The sequence below is a fragment of the Magallana gigas genome, chromosome 4 (assembly GCF_963853765.1).
Source record: "Magallana gigas chromosome 4, xbMagGiga1.1, whole genome shotgun sequence".
NCBI lineage: Eukaryota > Metazoa > Mollusca > Bivalvia > Ostreida > Ostreidae > Magallana > Magallana gigas.
Genome location: NC_088856.1, coordinates 18,395,354 through 18,420,178, shown reverse-complemented (window position 1 = coordinate 18,420,178; position 24,825 = coordinate 18,395,354). Strand labels below are relative to the sequence as shown.

Below are 24,825 nucleotides of genomic sequence, written 5' to 3'. Positions count from 1 at the left end.
CATTTGTTTTGCGTTCCTTTTTTTTTGGGGGGGGGGGGGGGGTTGATGTGATTTTAATAGATGTATAAATATCCATTCAGTTGGTTTGGATATACAACATATATTTTTATTACCTAATCAAAGGGATTTTGTTGTTTTGTTACAAATTAAATATTTGCGTCTATTTTGAACTGCCGGTGTAACGAAGAATTTTGACCCGGGTTGAAAATTGACCCGGGGGTATATTTTCAACGTTGAATATTGAGACCAAAGGTGTTGAATAAAGACCCTAATCTGTTGAAAATTGACCCGCATCGTGGAATTTTGATCATGAAACCGGTTCAAAATTCCACAGCAAAGAAGCACAAATGAACCAATCAATATTTACAACTTGAGTCAATTTAATGAAAAATTATCAGTTTTTACGTATTTATTCTTTAGATTTACATGTTTATTTATGGTTTAGGGGGGGGGGCAAAAAAAATCATTTTTTTAAATTAACGCATCATTTCTTTAAATATGTAATAACTGTTTTATTCAAAATCCAATAAACCTTTAGCTTATAATGATGTAAACGTTTTGTCTGATATCTATATTTAAAACAATGTTTTTTCAGAATATTTGTGTACATGGTTAGACGTTAAACTATTCAATACAGTAAAGCTCCTTTTCTTTAATTAGCTGGACAAGTGAACAAAGATAAATAATTTTTTAGAAATTACAATACGTCATGTTGTTTAATTTGGTTTTACATTCACCCAGTAAATTGAAAATTTGATACTGTTTATTGTAAATTTTCTGGGTGGGTGTAAATACAAAATTTACAATATGTCGATTTGTGATTTTTGTGTTTGCACCCACTCAGTTTGTTGAAACTGTGATTATCTGAATTTTTCATTCACATCCATCCAGGCAATAACAGTGTACAGAATGATGAGACGCTAACATGTACTCTTTCATGAATGATACTGTTTTAACTATATATCTTGATAGCCGATATTATTTTAGTGTTGTACTTGTGCCGTTATGATAGGCACCTACATTATAATAAAAACATTTTTTTTAAACAAACTATCACCTTCAATTATACTTGCAGAGATACAAACAAAAGAATGAGATATTCATGATCCAGCCCATTGGAAAAGAACAGTAAATAAAAGGGAACTATATAATAAGGAAATATACATGTATAATACTTAAATAGGCTTAAACAGTGTAGAATCAAAAACGCTTGGGAGCCCTAGTATAACTATAGACATGGGGAACAATTTCACAATTTTATTTATCTCAAAAATCAGAACTACTATAATGTATATGAATAATAGTTAATATAAAAAGGTACACTTTTTTAGTTGATTAAAAACCGCTTCTCTTTGTTGAGTGTATTTTGGACATCCCCAAAAAATCATAATTCCTGCAGATTCAAACCCACAGTATAAACATCGACTCTCATCAATTAATTAACAAATCCTTGAATAAGTAAGTTTTTTTTATTTAGATTACTAGCTTTATTACGTAGCTGACGTAAAATAATATTTTATTTCCTATTGCCCCAAACTGAAGTGTTTGTAAGCTATTGGTATATTTTGTTTTGAAGTTTTGATGGATAAAGTTTTTGACATTTTTGTTTGTGCATGAAGATTATTCCAACATTTACATGAAGACGGAACAAAGCTATAGTAATAAACAGTACGATATAGTGGTAGACAGGAAAAAAGGTCATTCAACCTAAGATGATATGAATGTTCAGTTGGAAAAAAAATTAATTGAATTAAATCTGGTGCTAAACCATTTAAAATTTTGTAGAAGAGAATTAGTTTATGTTTATCCCTTCGAGATTGTAAGGTTTTCAAACCAAGTTCACTATATAAAATGATGTTTAAGTAATTCAGAGTTTTCCATGATAAGTTGCCCCTCACAAAATCACCCCATCCCAATCTAGATCTTATAAAAGCCGAACTTTATCAAGTGTTTCTTTATCAATTGTATACTTGAGTAATCTCAATCTATTCTTTTTGAATGCCTTTTCATATATAACATTACAATGTTTAGATCAACCATACTCCACCTGTACATGTAGATGCAAGCCTACTTGTTAAAATTCCTTTATTGTAATATAATTTAATGATAAACCCGACTAGCCCGTTTCATTCCGAAGAAAACGGTTATCCCTTAGCTTTATTTACATAGTATTGTAATAATAAATGGATATCATATTTTCAGTCTCAAAATTAAATAATTAATCGGACATATCAACCAACAATAAATCAGCCATGTCCACATATGTATCAGACTGGATGAAAATTTTAAAACTGAAACTTTCAAAGATGTTCATGATTGTACATTTAAATCGTGTACAGTAAGTTCCAGTTCAGATCAAAACTCTGAAGTTAGGGTCAATTCTCAACAGGATCAATTTTCAACGTGTCGAGATCATCAAAGTTTAGTAAAAAAAAAATTCATACCGTTGAAAAATGACCCCGGGTATAAATTTCACGACCTTGGTCTCAATTTTCAACGTTGAAAAATGACCCCTAGGGTCAATATTCAACGTTGAAAAATGACCCCCGGGTCAATTTTCAACCCGGGTCAATATTCTTCGTTACACCGGTCAATAGACTGCGATCTATTAGACCGCCGGTCAATAGACTGCGATCTATTGGACCGGCAACGTATTTCAGACGCAGGTATGTTAATGTTACATCCTTTCGATAGTTCTCAGGGAATGTATATTCCTTTACATAGACGCTGTTTTTAGTACTTGGTGAAACCAAATTCAATGTTATCAAAATGGAGTATCAAATAATCAACAGTGTTAAAGCCTCATATAAGGTAAAAGACTATTTAAAATCTAATGGGTTGACGACTCCCCCTTCTTTGTGTAAACTAATATTAAATTGAGATGTTCTAATGCATGCAACAGGTTTTGTGCATGTAAAAGATGGAGAAAAAAATCTTAGTATATTGCATAAAACCACATACAATGTGCAAATTGTAAACCCCGAAAACTAAAAAAGGAATTAGGTAATAAAACAATTATTTAATGCTTGAACAGTCAATAGACCAGAATTTTTTCCCTTGGTGCAATAGATCAGACTGAGCTGTTCCCTGCACCTCGGGAAAAATATTCTGGTCTATTGACTGCTCAAGCATTAATTAATTGTATAACATCTACCAAGTATTATTTCCTTACGGAAACTCATAGTTAAATCATAGCTCTATAGAAACAGCCAGATTGAAAAAATAGTCGAAATCTACAGCGGCTGAACTGACAAGAAAGTGACATGACCAAACTTGACACGCCCAGTTTATCGACTGCACGGTCGAGACCTACAACTACCTAGGAAAAATCACGGACTGCACGAAATAATCATGACGACGTCAGACTCAAACTCTCACAGGAGACGATTTGGCTGCAGTTTGCATTTGTGAGGATTTTTTTGTATTGATTACAACTGGTTTTCATAATCAATACTCTTGGCATATCATGATATGAATTTCATAGTCTTGTAATTACATGTAGGCCATTTTTTTAAGTGGGGTAACACGTCATTGAACATATAAATTACATGTAGATAGATAAACTGAACAGTTCTATCTCTATCAGTGCTTTTCGGGTACTTTTAAGGCTTATCTTACACAGTAAATGTTAACGTTATTGTAAATATACTGGTATATCCTAACCTGACATTCTTTGTAACAGTGCTGTAAACAAACCACTAACACTGATAAAATACAAATACTGTAAATCTACCACTATACCAATATACATGTAGGTATAATAAGTAACTTAAGATAACACTAGAAGGATACCTCAGACATTGAAAAAAAAGTACTGTTTCTGTACTAAATTATGTACCTTTAATAATTTGAATGACTAAATAATAAGTATCAGAGTATGTACTGTAACCTTACCAGTGACAGTGATTATTACAGGCTTATTATCTTACCACTGATGTTTATGGTAACAAAAGAGTAACCATAACACAGACAATAACTAAACAAGCTATGACGCTCTATCCATAAAGTGATTTTGACCATATATTTTTCATATGCACAACACTGATAGAACAGTGCTGTATCTCTATTGTAACATTACCACTAAAAGTGTAACAGTATTCAAACATTACCACTGATAGTGACTGTAACAGTACTGAAACCTTACCACTAATGGTAACTGTAATGTAACCTAGCACTAATGGTAACTGTAACAATACTGTAACCTTATCGAGGACAGTGACTGTAACAGTAATGTAACTTTTTCACTAATGGTAAATATAACAGTACTGTAACATTATTACTGATAATAACATTACTGTTAACCTATCAGTGACATGTAGTGAAGGTTTAAGTAATATGGTAACTAAAATTGTACTGTAACCTTACCACTGACCGTGGTTGCAACAGTACCATAACATTATTACTGATGGTGACTGTACTAGTTCTGTAATATACCACTGACAGCGATGGTAACATTACTGTAATGTTCTCACTGACAGTAACTGTAACAGTTCTGTAACATTTGACTGACAATGACTGTAACCTTACCACTGACAGTAACAGTACTGTAAACCTACCACTGAGGTGACAGTACAGGTAATGTACTCTTACCACTGAAAGTAACATTAATGTAAACCTATAACTGATAGGGACTGTAATAGTACTGTACAAAATGTAACTTTATCACTGACGGTGGCTGTAACTATACTTCAACCTTACCAAAAAATGGTGTCTGTAAAAGGAATGTTACATTATTACTTTCTTTGACGACTGTACCAGTATTGTAGCATCACCACTGTCAGTAATGACTGTAACCTTACCACTGATGGTGACTGAAACATGTTATCACTGTTGGTGATGATTGTTACATTATTTTAAACCCCCACTGATGGTTACCGTAACAGTACGGTAAACCTACCGGTAACACTAACTGTAACAGTACTGTAACTTTATAACTGATGATGACGACTGTAACGTACAGTACTGTATCTTTACTACTTAAGTTGACCGTACCATTACTTTAACATTACCATTGACAGTTACTGTAACTGTACTATAACCCTAGTTATCACTGACGGTGACTGCAATAGTACTGTAATCTTTCCACGGACAGTTACTGTTCTGTAACCGTCCTACTGACAGTAACTGTAACGAAACCGTAACCGTGACAGTGACTCATAAAATACAATAACATTAGGGCCTACTTCTAATTGTGATTGTTACAGTCTTTAAACCATTGTAACAAAATTGTGTTGTCTGAACAATGATATAAAATTATTACAGCCTTTTACTCGTGTGATAATTACATTATAAAGTTACAGCAACCCTACTTCTGACAGTAATGATATATAACAGTATTGCAACCCATGAGCCTTTTGAGTTTGCATTATTGTGGCTTTTGGAAAGGCGTTATTATGCCTGTTGCAGTTCAAAACTTAATAATTTTGAAAGGAGTTTTTCGCGTTATTGCTCTCTCCTTTGCGTTCATTCATTCATTCATTCATACTTTATTTCCTCAAGACTGAGATAATTTCAAATGAATACAATTAATTTAACCAAAAGTTCTAGCTCTTGTTGCTTTTTACTCACTTCTAAGGAAAGAAAGCTTAGCAAATGAATAAATGACATTTTTATTATCAACGTCATGCTTAATTAACTTTCTTTATATTTGGTTGTCTCATTACTGCACAGCAGTGTCAATTGAAGTTAATTTGCCTTCTGCATGGTACAATTTATTCATCTCCCCATTTCTTGGTGAAAAACACGTACGTTTATAATATTTGGTTTTGATAAAAAAAGAAAAGGACTACATCGATATGCTTTATTTTGGCTCCAATATCTTGCCTAATTACGCTGTTGAAAACTTTACACATGTATAGTTGATTCTAAGATAAAATACGTGAATTCGGCGGCTTAGCTAGAGACAGAAGTTTTGTAAGAAAGGGGTCTGGGGAACGGCAGCCCCTCCCCACCCACCCCCACCCCACCTGAAGCTGAGCATAATGTTTATGATTACAGTAACAGAGACGTCTCTAATAGTTTTGTTCTTTCTTCTTTTGTTTACATAAAAATCAAATTACTGAAAAAATAAATATATAAAAAACAAAACAAAAGAAACACCAACAGATACAAAGATTCAAGAAAATACATCTAAAAGGAAAAAAAAATAAATCCGAGTTTTAAAATGATCGAAGCAAACATGACTGACAAAACGGTGAATGCGAGATTTTTTACCAGATTTTTTAAAGTACAAATTGCAGTTTCACCATTTTTCAAACAATTTTATACCTGGTATATTTGTCTCATAGGATAGGGGAATAAAAGTTAAAATGTAATTTACGGTTACCATAGCACGCCGATGTATTGCATTTTTTGAAATTTCATATAGTATTATGGCAATTTACTACCCCCCCCCCCCCCATACTGGATCAAAGCAACCGTACGCGTCATTTTTAAAGATGCTTACCAAAACTGTGCTCTAAAAAGCAGTGCTGCTTCCTTTCATTTTGATGCAGATTGATTATGTATCATATGTATGTTTAATATGCATCGATAATACGTTGCATTCATTATAAGTAAATTCTCTTACATTTCTCGAAGCTTTTTTGACAATTCGATTAAACCTCATTAAATCCACCTGGCCTTTTGCAAAGCCACTGAAAGATATACACCGAGGCAGCTGCAGACCTGTCTGTAGCTTCCGGACTCAAACTTAAAGATATACACCGAGGTAGCTGCAGGTCTGTAGCTCCCGGACTCAATAAATTCGGATGGACCGCGTCTTGCTGGACCTGCAGCTGGAACTGCATCTTACACCGAGGAGAATATGGTCATCAAAACCGTGGCAATGATGCATAGGCGTCGGAACCGGGGGAGCTGGGGGGGGGGGGGGGGGCTATACCCCCAACTTTTTTTGCAAAGTTAGACCTAACCATAATAGACACATGGCATCCGGGAGGGGCTAGCGCCCCCCCCCCCCCCCACACTTTTTCCTCGCAGCAAACATAATTGTTCCTAGATTTACCATAATAAGAATATAAGAATGAAATATTAATAGTAATATTGAAAATGAAAAATTATACAGATTAAGAATTTCACTGATTATTTTGGGATTTTTTTTTTTTGATTAGGATTTTCATGATTTTGGGAAATAGGTTTTGTTTTGTTTTGGTGTTTTTTCCTTGTCAAGATTTCTGATGATTAGTCTACCCCCCCCCCCCCCCCCACACACACACACATGCACACACACAATATTTGCTTCCGACGCCACGGTGATGTTTAGTCGCAATTTAAGGATTGTGATGAATCTTATATCTAGGTCGATAAAATATTCGAGATCAACAAATCAAATCAAAATTAGATTCACAAACCAAAAATTCACGTGTATTTAACTATGCAGGGATCCATGCGCATGGAAGGGTCCGGGGAATAATTGTGTTTGCGGTGTGGGGCGGGGGCATAATGAAATAGAAAAAGTGATATTGAAAGGTTTCTAAATGTCAGCTTCAATTTCCTTAATCTATATTTCGAGAATACGAACATTTGATTTGTAATTTTCTTGCATGCTGGGACATAATTGTTTCTAATCTTCTCATCGAGTTTTAAATACTGAGCTGTCTAAATTTAAACGTCCCGCCATTGAAACTGAAACAAAACTCTCTATAATTGGAGGGAGAAAACTCGTCAGCTCTTCAATGTTTTGCCAACAAGTCTGCAAGTAGCATGAAATACGGAGTTTGGGAATGGATTGTGCAATATTGTATCAAGCTTTATCGTTGTAACACCAAGATTGCTGACAAAATGATGAAACATTAAAACAAGAAGGTGTGTATGATTTATCAATCTTTTAATCGGTAAAACACGACAGTCATAAAATTGTTTTATATATCGATAAAACTGGTGTTAACTGATGCAAAACTTCAATACATTTTCAATTTTGAGTGTACCCATCGGCAATTTAACTGATAAATCCGCTTACTAGATAATTGACCACCAAACCAGCAGGCCAATGGATGCATGACGCATGATCTGTCACAGCTGTAGTGAGCAATACGGCAATGAAAATGCCTTTGGAGCAATATTTTTGTTATCTCCAAAATACGCATAATATAATTTATTTGCAGCACAGGATTACATTGTTATTGGGAGAGAAAAAAATCCTATAACATTTGTTTGAATTGATTAAATTGTGGAGTAGCATGTATCACCATACATTTCTGTGATTAATTTGGAGTCAGGTAACTAATCATATATGCAAATCTCAGGATTTTTTAGAACATCTAAGTTGGAGAAATTAATAAATCTTAATGATTTTGAGTAAGGGTTTACATATACGTGATGGTGATTGGTACATGTATGAACATGGATTACAGAGAATAAACATGATAAAAGTAATAAATATATTTTTAAGAGAGAAGATTACTTTACCTTGCATACTTAAATTATTTCATAGAATTGTTTTCTTTTTCCTCAAAATTATGATAAATGGGTTTTGATACAGAGTAAAGTATACATTTGTTTAAAAGTAAAAATGTCATTTATTAATGGTTCTGTCTTGATCAGATACGATGTTTTGTCAAATTCAATCTGCTCCTGACCATGTCTTTATGTCTTTATCATGTTTATGGCAATTTTAAGAAATTAGGAATATTGGTAATTCATAGCATGATGTTATTATATATATTCAAATCTTGTTGTAGAATGTAGGAAATTTCCTATGCAGCACAGTGAAATGTCCTCCATTGGCTCTCTGACAGATCTTTCGCATCATGACCGCAAAACATCCATCGTGGACGACCTCCTCTGCGAGATATACGACCGGTGGTACGATGGTCGCCATGATAGTTTTGAGAGTGACACCTTCACGGAATGTTCCAGTACGTCAGAGGTGTACCACTGGCACCGCAATTCATTCCAACTGGAGAACGACAATAAACACTCCACTCGAATCCTCCCCTCTGTCCTACAAACACAAAGTAAACAGCTTATATCAAGAATCATATTCTCTCTCTTTCTTTCTCCTTTCTCTCACTCTCCCTTTCCTTGTCCATCAGTTTATATACATACTCAACTGTTTCCCTCTCTCCTCTATCAGTCTAATATTCTCTCTCTCTCTCTCTCTCTCTCTCTCTCTCTCTCTCTCTCTCTCTCTCTCTCTCTCTCTCTCTCTCTCTCTCTCTGTAACAGTTTTTACAATCATGAATTTACTGCAGCAATAAATTCACAAATTGACCTTAATGTCTGTTTGCATGAAATATGCATGCAGTATTCTTTTGCTTGCACTAAGCATTATGAATCATGTTCTCAGTTTTCAATGCTTTTTAGATGCATCAATTGAAACATGCTTACAATGAACCAAAGATATTATGATTCAATTTGTTTTCATTCTTTGGAAACAGTTTGTTATTCTATGGCATTGATACTGTATAGTTTGATTTGTACATACACTTGAAACACTGAACAGATATGAAATGTTTAGTTCCGTGTTTTTGTGATTAATCAAGCAAGCTAAGTTTGTTGATGTATTTTACATAGATGAAAACCTGTTTTTGTTATTTTGATAGATTACATCCAGGGGAATATTTTCTTTAAATATTTGGTTATAAACAAATGTCAAGTACATGGTTATGTGAGGAACAATAAATGAAGCATTACCTCGTATCTTTGGAGAAAATGGTCCCTGACCTCTCATTATAAGTTTAGGCCATTCTAAGATAAAATTCAGTAGTAGATGTTGATTACAAACTTTTAATTTGTAAAAGTTATTTTAAAAGGATAACATAATTCTTAATATCTTTTAATGATAATTACATGCTAACTAAAATCATAGCATTTTATTTCAGCCTAACAATCCCCCTCTCCTGTATTAAAAAATTTAACTTGTCAGAGGTAGCTTAATTTTTAGGGTATGAACCTCAGGAAAAACAGAAAAACATGTACCAGAAGGTGTTGGTTTGCTTGGGTTTAAGGCTAGTGTGTATGTAATCACACATTATATTTTTCTAGTTCCTAGCTCCTAAATTCCTGCAACTATCGATCTGCTTAATTGTGAACTCAAACTTTCATTGATCGCATTTGTTTTTCATGAAGACATAAGATACTGTTGATATATCAGATTTTTATTATCAAATGTTCCTGGCTTATTTCCTTTGAGATTCAAGAAGCTTTAGAATGCTGGTAGTAGAGATTTATATGTATTGATATTTTTTCATTGCTCAACATATAGTCATATATTCTCAACATATACCATCAGGAGGCAAACAAATCATTGAATTTCCTGTATACACAATTTTGTGTCAGTTGAACATAAGATATTAAATTGCAAATAGTTTTTAATGTCTGAATACATCAAGCATGATTCAAAACCACATGATGTATAGATCAGCAATGGAAGATGTGATTCAATTTTTGATGCATGATTTGGGCGTTAAATTTAATTAGTGAGTAAATATCAAATAGTTCCTGTACCCTATTGATGTAGTTTAACAGTCAACTTAATTCTGAAGCAAAGATTTTTTTTATATTATTTACTGGTACACAAAATTTATTTCAAAAACTCCATTGAATGGGATAAGAAAGCACAGATAGTATAACTTTAAGATAATTTTCAAATATGAAATCAAGATTTTATTTAAAATTATTTTATAAGTTCTTAGGTCATTTTCTATTTTATTTTTTTATCCGTTATAAAATATGCTATAGTGACTTGATACAGGCATGTGGCTGAATCTGAATCTTAAAATCAAACTCCGAGTCCAGGTTAAGTGGTTAATTCATTAGATGGGTTGGTTTGATAACCTGTTTGATTTTATCTGAGTTGTTTCATTAACTTACTATTCCTATTTGTATCTACACTATGCTCCATTAACCCCACCATCTTATGTCCATTAGAAAGAGTATGTCAACTCAGCCATATGTTTGTAGATCCTGAACCCGAAAATATTTACAAAGAATTCAAAGCATTTTATTGTTTATGTTTACATCTTTGAATTTCTTTTAACAAATTAATGAGTATAAGGTAAAAGTAACTAAATCATTGTTAATGTATTTAGTTAGTACATAAATTTTATAGAAAAAAGCCAATTCCCCCCACATGGGAATTTGAGTCTGAAATAATCACATTTATTTAGTGCAGTTTGTGATTTCCTTGATAGCTAGCTTGCTGAAGGTTTCAACAAATTGATAAACTTGTTAGCACGAGATCGTGTAGATTTCAGCCCTGTCAGTTTCTATTGAGTTATGAATTACAATATGTTTTCTTAAAAAAATAACATAGGAAATACTTTGTAGATGTATATATAATCTTTGAATGCATGTCATTGATATTTTTTTTCTCTCTGTCTAAATATATGTGCCTATCCTTCTTATTTTTGTAAACAATCAAGCTAAGGAGATATCATTACTTCAAAACCAAAAAACAAACCATTTTATGAATAGGATAGGAAACTTTAAAAAAAAAATCCATTAAAGGTAAAAAGCTGGTAACCAGCATATGTTCTGTATTAATATAACATGTTTAGTGGCAGTATTGTGGTATGAAACACAGTTTACACCACCAATGTAAATATGAGCTCTACATTTGACAGGTGCCATGTAACATATGGTAGTATTGTACAAATTGACTGAAGGGATCGGCTGATGCTGTAAACATCCTTATTGAGTCCCCAGGCAAACATCCATAATAAGTTACCAATTGTTAAATAAAGAGAAGGAGAAAGGGGGGGGGGGGGATGGAATAAAATGAGAGTAATATTGATCACTTGCAATAAGAGATCTTGGGGTCAAGTCCACCCCCCCCCCCTTGTAAAATTTGAATTTCAATATTTCAAATTTTAATTTACAAAATTACATTGTAACATTGGCAAAAATAGGCCTTGGACCTTTCCCCCATGAAACAAGGTTTTTTATTCATCTGAATTTGGGCATGGTGTATTAGTGTAACATTAACAGAAACATCCATTTTTTTTTTTAGATAAAAAGAAGTTATTAAAATACTTCACTGTATGAGATTCATTGATTTTTGACGACGCTTTGCAGCCACTCCCATCATGCACCTGCTCATTTTAGTGAATTTTATGCGCCTGTTTGGAGACATTTATGAGTGTAATAGGCAGTATTGACATTTGAGTTTTTATAAATATCTCTGAAACTATGCATATACATCATGCATATAGGAAATCAATGTAATGCATCCTTCACATAAGTAAAAGTTTGCGCCCTTTGCTCTTTTTATATGCCGTTAATAGTTAATAATAATCATGCCAAGTCAGTTTCATACAAAATATTCTGGAGTACACCACACATTTTCATCATAACATTTAAAATGTGTTAAAATTTTGTTCGTAATAATGAAACTCGAGGACAATTTATGTCAGTGGGATTTCTGATATTTGAAATACATTAAAAAAAATTTTCAGTTTGTTTAAACAATTTTTGTAATAATTCCATTTTACTAATTGTTTTGATCTTTGCAACTCTCTTTGCTACATGTAATACATGTAATAAGAAAATCTATAGAAGGATAAAAAGAGCTTTAAAAAAATGGAGTTGAGGTAGCAAGGTGAGAGGTAGATTAAAACTATTTCATAGAATGAACAAAATTCATGTGTACATGCACCTTGTCCAATTATTGCTGAATGGTTGGAGAGATCTCAAAGTATAGAAATCAATCACAAAATGAATATCATAATCATTTAAAAATTATATGTTCAGGAGTTATCCCTCTTGCAACAAAAGTCGTTAAAAGGTAAAAAAAATCTTAACAATGTGACTGATCTGTGAATTGACTTTGCTAGCGTACATTAAGTTTGTATGCTGACATTCTACTAGTACTGTACCAGTTTGGTTTCAACTCCCTAACTATCTCAGCATATATTACAGTATGTAATGTATGATACATGTATTAATTTTATTTTGACTTGAGGACAGAATATGGATAAAACTGCAAATCCTCATTAGCTTTTATGATAATTTTTCATTATTTGAGGCATGGTGTTTTTCAAAAATATATTATTACTTATTAGGTTTGTTACTGACTGTTTACAGAAATTTGTGGGTTCAGTAAAGTCCATAGAAGGCGAGGCGGAGCCGAGCCTTCTATGGACTTTACCGACACCTCAAATTTCTGTAAACAGTCAGTAACAAACCTAATAAGTGTTTTGTTTTGTTGAGGACCTAAAGTTTAAAATGTAAACAAACAAAGTCGTCTGTGCAAACCTGGATGCCATTGTAAATAGGATCGTTTTATTACGTCACGGGCAAAGGGGGGTCACTCTAAATATTTTGGGGCTAAAAAATTAAAGGTATGGTTGAACATTTGTGTAAAAAATCAGCTAAAATAATGTTATGTCAGCTATGTTGCCGTTTAAATTTTGACGCCTGCCGTGTAAAGAAATTTATAAGGCAATCATGTGACGCGATTCATCCAATGACGTCGAGACATTCTAGTCTGAGGCAAAACAAATATTTTTAAAATTGTCTTATTCTTTATTTCATAATGTCATATAATTGCAATTAACCCAACCGTTCAACCTTATACTTCATTTCAAAAACAATTTTCTTTTACCATAATCTTTCTTTTCATTTTCTAATATATAGATACAATATAAAAAATTACCTTCAAAATCATTCTGTAGATCTTGATAATAAACTTCAGTACCACTTATGAACTGAAAGACCTAGGACTCATCATTGTTAGAGATCTGTGGCAAAGGTCTAATGCATGGAATCCATATTCAAAATAATTGCTCGATACCTGCAAAATTGAAATCACTTTAATCTAATTGAAGCCAGAAAGTATTATTACATTGACAAATATTACTTTGAGCCAAAATATTTATTCTGTGACTTTATATGCTAAATGAAATTAAGGTATGTTGTGTATTTTTAAAAAAAGATTTCATACCTTTTGTAGGTGTGACTGAGCTGAGGAAGACTGTAGATGAGCTGCAGCATCGCATTAACTTTGTATCGTCTCGCCTGGTGCGCCAACTGAAGAGACGAGATCGGAGAGTGGCCAAGCTCCAGCACAACTCGGATCTAGTGACCGCCATACTGCAGGCTTCCTCGCAAAAGAGAAGTAGGTATCAGAATGCAGAGGGAGGCTGGGCGATTCATACTTAGTCTAATTTTTATGTTGAAGAATTATCACCAACGATGAGGTTTATGATGTAAGGTGTTATTTTTACCAATTGTTTGTGATATCATTTAAAATCACATAAGTTTGATTGCAATTTTTTTTTTTATATATAATCCAGAAATTCCGGAAATTAACATTGAAAATAAATAAATAATCACACAACTTTGCTACCAGGGAATAGAAAAATCCCTAGTTATACATTTATTTTAACAACGAATATGAGAGAGAGAAAGAGAGAGAAAGGAGAGAGAGAGAAAGAAGAGAGAGTGAATGAATATATATTGAGATTAATAACAGGATTGACCCCCCCCCCCCCCCACTTCCACCCCCCCCCCCCCCAAGTATATAGACCCTGGGACTTTATTCATTTTTTTTGATTAAATTATCCTTTTAGGACATATTTCTAATCTTATTTATTCATTCATTGCCCAGAATTACCTAAAACAAACATTTTTAAAAAATCAGACCCTCTGTGTATATAATACAAGAAGGTTGCTAACTTCGTCCATCCAGAATCAACGGTAAGGGTTTATGACAAGGAAGATAACTCGTAACATTAATTTTTTTTTTTCTCTTTTATGTCTTGATTAGAATTCATACTTCTAATGAATTGTACTTTTTTTGAGTTTGCCATGCAATTGCTCTGTTTAAGAGCGGAGTTATCTTCCTTGCGATAAACCCTCACCTCCGTTGATTCTAGATGGATGATTCAAAACTTGCAACTTGTCGGTGAAAATTGTCCTAATTAACCAAATAAATGTATTTACACGGGCATGGCATGCAGATATTCAGTGAAGGGAATTATCGGGCTACGACATAAAGTCACCGTTTTTACTGGTAGATGTAGTTTGATAATACATTTCAACAAATATTCATCGGCAGTGCCTCTCGGCTGGCAGACGAAGTTAGCAACCTTCTTGTATTATGTATGTAGAGGGTCTGATTTTTTTATAAATGTTTGTTTTAGGTAAAAATATGCAATGAATGTATAAATTATATTAGAAATATGTCCTAAAAGGATAATTTAATATAAAAAAATGAATAAAGTCCCGAGGGTCTATATGCTTTGGGGGGGTGGGGGGTGGAAGTGGGGGGGGGGGGTCGATCCTGTCCTAAAGCACCTGTGAGATTAATGATTCATAAAAGAAAAACAAAGCTTGAGAAAGAACAGGTGAGAAAACAATGAAACAAACCCTTAAGGACTTGGAAACAGTCTGCAGATTTACATGTGTTAGAATATGGATAATAAAACAGCTAGCATTGAATTACCTTTCTATAAGCTTTTAGTGACAAATTTTCAGCCTAATGGTGGGTTTTTTTATCAGTGAGTATATGTTGATTGTCCATCAGGGAGATGAGCAGTGAGTGCTTGCAGTAATAGTTTGAGTTTTTCATTGTCCACCTACTCATCTGCAGAAGTGGCATTTTTCATGTGCAGTATTATCAGACAATTTTCTTTCATAGAAAAATAAAGTGATTTTTTTAAATCAAAATTTTATAGACAGTCTCAAATACAGATCGATTAAAAAGGGAAAGAAATGGGAATATGAAATAGTCATTTCCTGATTGTTTCCTCATATTTCAATAATTACCGGGTAAACTTCACTTTACTTTACAATGTGAGAATTTCTTTTTTGTACCTCTAAATTTGATGAAGTAAAGGCATTGAAAAAAGAGATAAAACAATGAAAAAATATTTTGGAACAGAGTATTTAATGATAATTATAATCCCCAAGGGCATGCAAAAATAATCTCTTTTTAGAGGTAGTATTTCCCATGAGAATAAGAAGTTTTCTGGCAATAAAACTTAAAAGTTTTCTCACCATGCAGTCAGGAATATGCATAATAATTTGGCAATAGTAGAAGGTTTGTGAATAAATAAGTTATGTTTTATATTTTTTTAAAAAGTAACTATATATGTCAATCTAATTAAAATAAGACATTCAAAATCCACTACCGCTTCTCAAACAAGCAGTAGCGGATTCAGAACGTCTAATTTTATAGTATTTACTGAAAGAAGACTTCTGTAAGATAAAAGAAAATATTGAGATTTTTATGCTAAAATGTATGGATTTTTTTTCTATAAAAACTGTGCAAACTAATAGTTTAAAGCTAATTAAACAAATCAGATTTTTATATATTTAAAAAAAGAAATTAAATTAGACTGGTTAATTTATTGACCACCCAGGTTCATGTGATTGATGGGGTCTGTGGAGAAATTGACATTTTCTCCATACAATTATAGACTGTCAACACTAGTCTGATCAGATCTGTGAAAGAGTAGGATCTGCTGCTTCATCTATAATGAATCAAAAATAAACTGAAGGTCAATAACATGAAAAGAGCAAAATTTGCCATTTTTTCATCTCTTTTTTTTTTTTGCAGTATGTTAGCATTTTTACAACTCTGGGATCAATTAAATTAGAAAAAAAAATGTCTTTGTAAATTAAAAGTTGTATTTTTGTTAATCCATTTCATGGAGAGTCAGAATTGATTGTCAAGTAATTTGTAAGAATTATAAAATGTGCCGCAGTAAGGTTCATTAAACTGTGATGGAGGATGTGGTAACAATTTATCCAAAGATTTTTTTAAAAAGATTTTCTGTATTCAATGATTATTTTTTATCAACATGCTCAAGACTCATCAAGAAAAACAATACATGTATATGGACAGATTAAAATTTTTCATGTTAGAATTATGATCAGCTTCGAATATCACCAATATATTTATTTTCATTATATCTTTTAAGCAAAGGAAAGATTATTCAAATGAGATGTAAATTAGTGCTCTGTTTCTTATTTTGTGATACCAAATTTTTCCAGGGAAGAAAATTTAAGTTGAGATTACTTCAATGTTAAGTAATGATTTAACTCAAAATTGTAATCATTCGAAGTAAAAATGAAACATTTAAATACTTATTCAAAAGCAGTAATCCCCTTTATTCCAGTTGTGTTTCAAATTGTACCATCAATAGTAATACATCTGATCAAGAAACACAGTTCTATAGTCCATACAAAACCAACATTCCTATACATCTAGATATTGATTTATGGAGAAAGCATTAATAGGTGTCTAATGTAGTCACAGAGTAATCCATTTTATGCCTTTTGCTAAATGAGAAATATAGTATATGCAATGCAGATCCCTTATTTTCTGTTGGTAGAATTGAGATACCAAGTATCCTCAGAAACGGAACTTCTATTACCCATAATTTAAAAAAAAGGTGTCAAAATATGACCTAGAACATTAACTACATGGACCTTCCAACAAAAAAAGCCCAAAAGTACCCCATCAGTGAAATTGTCTTAACATACATACTTAGTAATCTGCAGGTTGCTTTACATACTAAAGTAATGTCTCAACTTTATTTGAGCCTTTGATTTTAATTCAATTGCTTTAATCATATGATATGCAACTCCAAGATTGTATTTTTTTTTGGGGGGGGGGGGGGGGGACTTTTTCTAGACAGGGGGCTCAGTTGGTGGAAAACAGTATGTTCTTTATTGCATGATTTAAGATGTAACAATTTTTTATGCTGTTTTGTTCCAACAAAATCTGCAAGTGTACTTGTTACCATCAAGGCGATAGACTGCACTGTATCAGATGAAATCACAACTGCTTTTTTCAAACCACTTTAATGGTTTTACCATTAATGAAAGTATTATTTTCAATCTCTTTTCATTGATTTTGCTCTCTTTTTGTTTCTATTAAAACATGTTCCATGTTTTACAAGGGATAACTGTAGTAGGACAATAAAGGAAAGAAAGCACAGACAAATAAAATCCAATATGAGATTATCTAGTAGAAAATCTGCAAAAGTCATATATATATTTATACATATAGGAACAATATAACCATAACTGGAAAGACTCATTCAAAAAAAGACCTGTATGATATAGACCCCAAGTATTTTAAGAGATATACAGTTTTGAGGGTTACCAGTATTGAGGAACACAATATTGACCCTGAAAATTGAAACAAGTATAGAAGAAAAGAATGATACACCAAGAATTAAGAAATACAAGGATGAAGTTCAAGGAAAGCAAGTACATGTACATGTATTGAGAAAAACAAGTACTGAGGAATACAATAATAGACCCCTTATTATTCGCGTCGACTTTATTTCGTGATTAACTGCCGATAAACTGGTTCGCAACGACTAATGTTAGCGACCAAGCCTTATCCAGACCTGTATTGTTATAAAAACTATAGACAAAGGATTGATTTGTGGCGAGAAATATTTGTGATGACAAGGCTCTCGCAAACCTCGCGAATATTTTTCGCACGCGAATAAAAGTTGGTTTACAGTATTGAGAAATCCAAGTAATGATGAATACATTAAGTATTTAAAAAAAACAATTTAGACCCTAAGTATTGAAATATACAAGTTATGAGGAATACCATTAAGACCCTGAGTATTAAGGAATGCAAGTATTAAAGTGTACAAGTATTGATGAATTCAGAAACAGACCCCATGTATTTTAAAAATACAAGTATGGAAGACCCCATGTTTGAATAAAGGTGATAAAAAAATGCAAGTAATTATTGAGGAACATAATAAAGATCCCAAAGAATTCAGTATAGATTTAAAGGAATGTCATTTTGTTCTTCAAGTATTTAGGAACCCAATTATTGAATATGGAACACAATTATTGAATATTACCAGTATTGAGGAACACAATTATTGAATATGGAACACAATTATTGAATATTACCAGTATTGAGGAACACAATTATTGAATATGGAACACAATTATTGAATATTACCAGTATTGAGGAACACAATTATTGAATATGGAACACAATTATTGAATATTACCAGTATTGAGGAACACAATTATTGAATATGGAACACAATTATTGAATATTACCAGTATTGAGGAACACAATTATTGAATATGGAACACAATTATTGAATATTACCAGTATTGAGGAACACAATTATTGAATATTACAAGTATTTAGGAACACAATTAAGACCCTGAGTATTAAAGAATGCAAGTATTAAAGAATACAAGTACTGATGAATGCAGAAACAGACCCGTGTATTTTAAGAATACAAGTATTGAAGACCACCAGTAAACTGGGTTAGTGTGAATGCAGAATTTACGATATGACAACAGAACAAATTTAAAGGATTCTTGGGAATAATCTGAACTACACGCTGTCTTTATTGATGTAATATCCAGAATCACTATTATTTAAATAGTGCCTGTTTGGGAGGGTTTGGGACACCCCGAGAGAACCACTGTCAACCGACGCGAAGCGGAGGTTGACAGTGGTTTTCGAGGAGTGTCAATTTCAACAGTTACCCTCCCAAACAGGCACTATTTATTTTATTATACTGAATGTCTTATTTTTAAAGAAAATTTTGCTGCTTTTATATAGAAATGAACTGAATTCCACGGCGAACCGTACGCGCATAATTTAACAACGCTCAGGTAACAATTCGTTTTATTATACTTTCATGTTAAATACTGAAATCTTATTGGTTTAGACGCAGTTGAAAATCCGTTCTATTACCCTCAGCGTTAGCAACACACTTAGCAACGGGTAACACAACGAATTTTACATGCGCGTACGGTTCGCTGTAGAATTTTCGTCATTTCTATATAAAAGCATATAAAAATTCTCTAAAATTAAGACATTCAGTATATTAGAATAAATAGTGCCTGTTTGGGAGGATAACAGTTGAAGTTGACACCCCTCGAAAACCATTGTCAACTTCCGCTTCGCGTCGTTTGACAATGGTTTCCTCGGGGTGTCAATTTCAACTGTTACCCTCCCAAACAGGCACTATTTATCAATTGATCTAAAAGAATATTATAGAACCGATCTAGAGAACTTTTCAATTTTAGCTATCCAGCCCCCCCCCCCCCCCCCCCCCGAAAAAAAAAAGAAAAACCCGCAATATCTCACAATAAATTTTGATGCAACAATATTTTTATTGAATTATAGTATATTGAAAACTAAAGAATAGACTTATGGGGAAAATAAAACGAAACGATTGAACGTGATTTGATTTTTTAAACACGCAATAACGTCACGGTTGTTGGTCGAAGTCTACACACGTATCGGTTTCGCAAAAATGTTTTAGTATCATTCTTTTTTTGAAATGTGCTTGTTTTATTTAATGTCAAACGTTTACGTTTTGAAAAATAAGTCTAAATGTCAATATATAAAACAAATTCTACATCATTAATCTGCGTAGGTTGTGTCATGACTAAGCGAATATGTATACACCAACATTAAAAAAGATAATTAAATTGTGTAACGATATAATGAAAAAAGAAACCTTGTGTGTTCTACTTCGTCCAATATTTACAGTGTTATTAATATCGCTAGTGCCTTTGGTGCTTTTTAGATACCTAAAACAAAACATTTACACCGCCATAAACTTGAAAGAAAATTGATATTTACACATCTTACCTTTAACTATAGTGAACATGGTCCAGTGGCATCGAATTATGAATTATAGTAATGGGACCAAAAAATACATCCTTTGAAGTTTGATACCTAATTGTTCGCCATTAATTCATTGCCGTTATTTTGTTTTTTCTCTCTTTTAGACGTAGGCAATGAAGTATATTATTTGAAATGGAAGTTAATACAACAATGAATAGTTTTTTTGGACTGATTTAGATGCCTTTAGTTAATATATAGTTTTAAAAGCTCCAGTTTCAATAACCTTTTGTTTTTGAAGGTATTGAATTATTTCACTGTATTCCAGCAATAGCTGCAGTAAAAATAGATCAAAAGTTTAAAATTAAATTGTCCTTATTCAATGACAGGTATTTCTGATATCGTTTGTAAAAACAATACTCACAGATGTCTCCAGTACATTCCAAATGCGGGCAACATGGGCATTCCTCGTTGTTAAGTTTTCCATCCATCGGTGTAATGTACTAATGAAGTGTACATATATTTAAAAAGTCGGGTAAAATAAAATGTTGACGGTGTAGTGAGAATTCTAACAGGTGCTCCAGATTTGATTTAACTGTTGTCTGTACGTGTCGCATGTTTGTTGAAATAAACTTTCATCTCAAAGACAACAAGCCATCAACTCCACTTGGACGATAAAAGTGGGTGTTTATCAGAGAAAAGAAAACCATTAATGCCTCTCATCGCAAACTGTTATCGAAAAAAGTCAAACAATAGTTCTTCTCTCGTTCGCCTACGCTACTATTGGAAATTCTCGGAGCAACAGAGGTGTTAATAACACTGGGCGATATTCCACCTTCCGAAGCAGGACTTGATCGGTCTTGGGTGCGTTCATGATATTATTATTCTGTACGCGTACAAAGTGCTCGTATTCGCGGTACATATACATGTACCGTAAGCCGATCTTGGGGAAAGAAAATATCAATACTGAAACATGGGTTCCTGACCTTTAGATACCAAGTATTGATCACAATTTTTGTATTAATTCATCTGTTTTGTTTTCTTTGGGTTGGAAGCAGCGGCGCTAATTTTACGTGAGAGAAAACAGCAAGAGATATGGATCGTCTTGGAGAGTCTTCGACGAAAAAGTAAAAATTGCTTTCAAAGAGCATTGATTAATGTAACAATTATTGTTTGAGGGATTTAAAAGAATTGATTTGAAGAAACGGCCATTGATACGGTCGGTGACTGACAACAGGGGGTTCTTAACGGACTTTCTCTGCCAATGTTACAGCGTAAAAATGTCTTAGATGAAACCTAGGAAAAACCCGGGAATCGATGACCTTCCGAGTTACCCTGTGTGGGTCGACAACACTTTCCTCGCGGGAGATAGTGACATTAGCATACAAATTGAAGAACTGTTCCCAAGAAAGATTCTCATCGTGGCTGTGTGATTTTTTATTCTCTTTGACTATGGAATACTTTTTTGGCGCGCAGATTTGCGATGCGAAAGCGCTTTGAATTAAGCAGTCGCTTGTATTAATTTGGATAGATGTAGTAGATAAAAAATATATATCAAACACGATAAAAATTCGTTCCCTCGAGTAGCAGTACGTACGACATTTAGCAGTAATGTGAACTAATGTTTGACATTTGAAGATTACTTATTGATATCGGTGAAGATGTTCGTTTTGAGAAGCAGTGTTACGCACGTTGCTGAGATATCGCCAAATTAAAATTCGGCGACGTATAGATTTTTGTGAGAGAGAATTTTATGACACAGTTTATCATTTCTAGGACTGCACCTTTGTTTAAGTTCCAAGTTCCGAACGTCTCATTACTGACGTATATACACGACATAACGATCGATTTTTATGGACATCGGGTGAATTAAATCCACGCCGACCCTTGGGGACCCACAACTGATTACGTATCTGAACCTAAATATCGCCTTCACTGTACACCTGCTCGTAATACGATGCTTTGGACGACAACAACAACAACAATGATATCGTGTCTTTACTGTGAAAATTTTCATTGAAAGCAAAATTATGTTTGGATTTTTAAATAGCATTGGGCAGTTTTCGTTCTCGCCAAAACGGACTAAAAATGGAGAAGGTATGTTGTTTTAGAGAATAGTGGTCGGAATGCATCGATAGGAAATTGCTAAGAATGTCATGAAATATTCCAATAGCGTTGAATTGTGTGGATAATTATAAGATATCGTGTGACATGCGGTCAATTATTTAAACGAGCAAAATATGATCTTCCATGTCAATCGCCTATCGTTGGGACACGCTACTAAATGTTGTATATGGTGCATTTTCATATGTTGATGTTTCGTAATGTGCAATGCACCTACGGTCTAATGTGGACTTCACATGTACAGATGAAAATGCGAGAGTTTAACCCCCATGTTTGACAGATATTATTTTATATCTATTATAGTCTATTAGCATTTTATATTTGATGATGCGAAAGCCTAGATCTATACAAAAAGAACTGTTCAAAGAAAAGCAAATGAACTTTATCACGTAACGAATGGATTGAACCCAATTTACTTGTTGGTTAGAAACCCATACCTTGTTACAATAGGACCGCATATCACTACTTTTAATTTATACACGTAGAGTATTAAACATTTTCGTTTCGAAGAAAGAATTTTTTGGAATGTTCCTTGTTTGTACATTCTTTTAAGTACTGCATTAAGGCTTGTTTACTTCTTCTCATTGTTAACAAATTAAACACCAAATTCGTTTTTTCGTGGCACTACATACAAAAAAAAAACTTGAATGAAATTACGGAGAATTTCCGATTGGATAATGGCGTTTTATTGTGCCGTTGGTGCCGAAGGAGGTTATTTTAAGAATTCCACTCGAAATAATACTGGGGTTTATAGCTTCCTGAGAGATCCCGCAATTTTATCAATGGATTTAAACTGATGACGCTGGTTCTATCAGTACACGTGGGTGGGGCCATCAGATCGTGGCCAGAGTATTGACGTACCGGCACTATTTATAATTCCCATTTATTCCTGTCATCATTCCGGTAATCGTTTGAAATAGAAATAAATCAATACCGTATCAGTGTTTTTATATTTTGATATTTCAGCACGAAGCTAGTGTTTTTTGCTCTTTTTTCTTGTTTATTTTGGTTTTGATAATCGTATAGTTTTTTTATGCGACCTACTATCGTCCATCCGCAAAACTGCGTATTCTTGAGTTTCAAAGAAGTTAATTGTTAAGTATATAATTTTTAAAATCAAACTTCAATGATCCATTTAGGATATCAACAAAGCTATTCAATTAAATCATAATCTATTGACCTTGACCTTTTTGTGACATTGACTTCATTATTATTTTTTGTTTACAGCTTATTTTCAAAGACACCGTTTGAAATATTTTTATTGCATTTTGAAGCGGGAAATATATATAGGAAGAGTGAATGAATTGTGAAAACTTTCCTACATGACCTTCCTTGTGACCTTGACCTACATTTCCATATATTTTATGCAAAGACACATACATATTGATATTAGTTGGACCAATTCAACTGTACTCTTGTTAATTGATTTTACCCTTTTCTTTGACATTGATTTCACACTTATTTATACTTATACATTCATACCTTTATTATTTTGGATTTAGCTTAGGTTTAATTTAAAAACTCACAGTTCAAGATATTTTTATTTAACTTCAATTTAACTTCAAACAAAGATAGGAATATTTGTCTGCAATGAACTTGTGTGTTGATTTTCTGACATTGACCATCCCAATGACCTTGACCTAATATTATCATTTTGCATTTAGCTTAGTTTTAAAGAAACTGTACTGGTTATATTTAATGACAGTTTTTTTCTAAGATATATTTCAGAGTAACTATATATATATATATATATATATATATATATATATATATATATATATATATATATATATATATATATATATATATATATATATATTCAATAAATCCTTTTTTCTTGGTACCGGGGATGAATAAACACAAAAAGAAGTCCAATGCTCAAACAACTTTTATCTATAGCGCTTTCGCCCTGGTTATTTCGCGAAAGCGCTGTAGATAAAAGCTGTTTGAGCATTGGACTTATTTTTGTGTTTATATATATATATATATATATATATTTTTTTTTTTTTTTTTTGGGAATGTTCCTTGTTTGTACATTCTTTTAAGTACTGCATTAAAGCTTGTTTACTTCTTCTCAATGTTAACAAATTAAACACCAAATTCGTTTTTTCGTGGCACCACATACTAAAAAAAACTTGAATGAAATTACGGAGATTTTTTTTATTTATTTATTTTTTTTTATT

The 24,825-nt window shown here is 32.9% G+C and overlaps 1 protein-coding gene and 1 long non-coding RNA gene across 4 annotated transcripts in view; one reads left to right on the top strand and one right to left on the bottom strand.

Annotated features, from left to right (window-relative positions):
• Nucleotides 1-7,808: 7,808 nt before the first annotated feature.
• Nucleotides 7,809-22,034, bottom strand: LOC109621040 (uncharacterized). Of its 2 annotated transcripts, none has more exons than XR_010712917.1 (4): nt 20,943-22,034; nt 13,883-14,038; nt 13,595-13,732; nt 7,809-8,941 (listed from the first exon to the last, which is right to left on the bottom strand). It is a non-coding gene; the product is annotated as an uncharacterized lncRNA (long non-coding RNA). The 2 variants fall into 2 exon arrangements; XR_010712918.1 differs by having other exon boundaries at nt 13,637-13,732; nt 20,943-22,029.
• Nucleotides 8,696-24,825, top strand: part of LOC105329316 (TBC1 domain family member 30) — a 29,469-nt gene continuing 13,339 nt past the window's right edge. The window contains exons 1-2 of one of the 2 annotated variants that reach the window (XM_066081530.1): nt 8,696-8,954; nt 13,892-14,056. In XM_066081530.1, coding sequence (XP_065937602.1) covers nt 8,696-8,954; nt 13,892-14,056 — 424 coding nt within the window. Of the gene's footprint in view, nt 8,955-13,891; nt 14,057-22,074; nt 22,616-24,825 lie in introns of those variants that run through there. The other variant, XM_034461574.2, reaches the window with a different exon arrangement.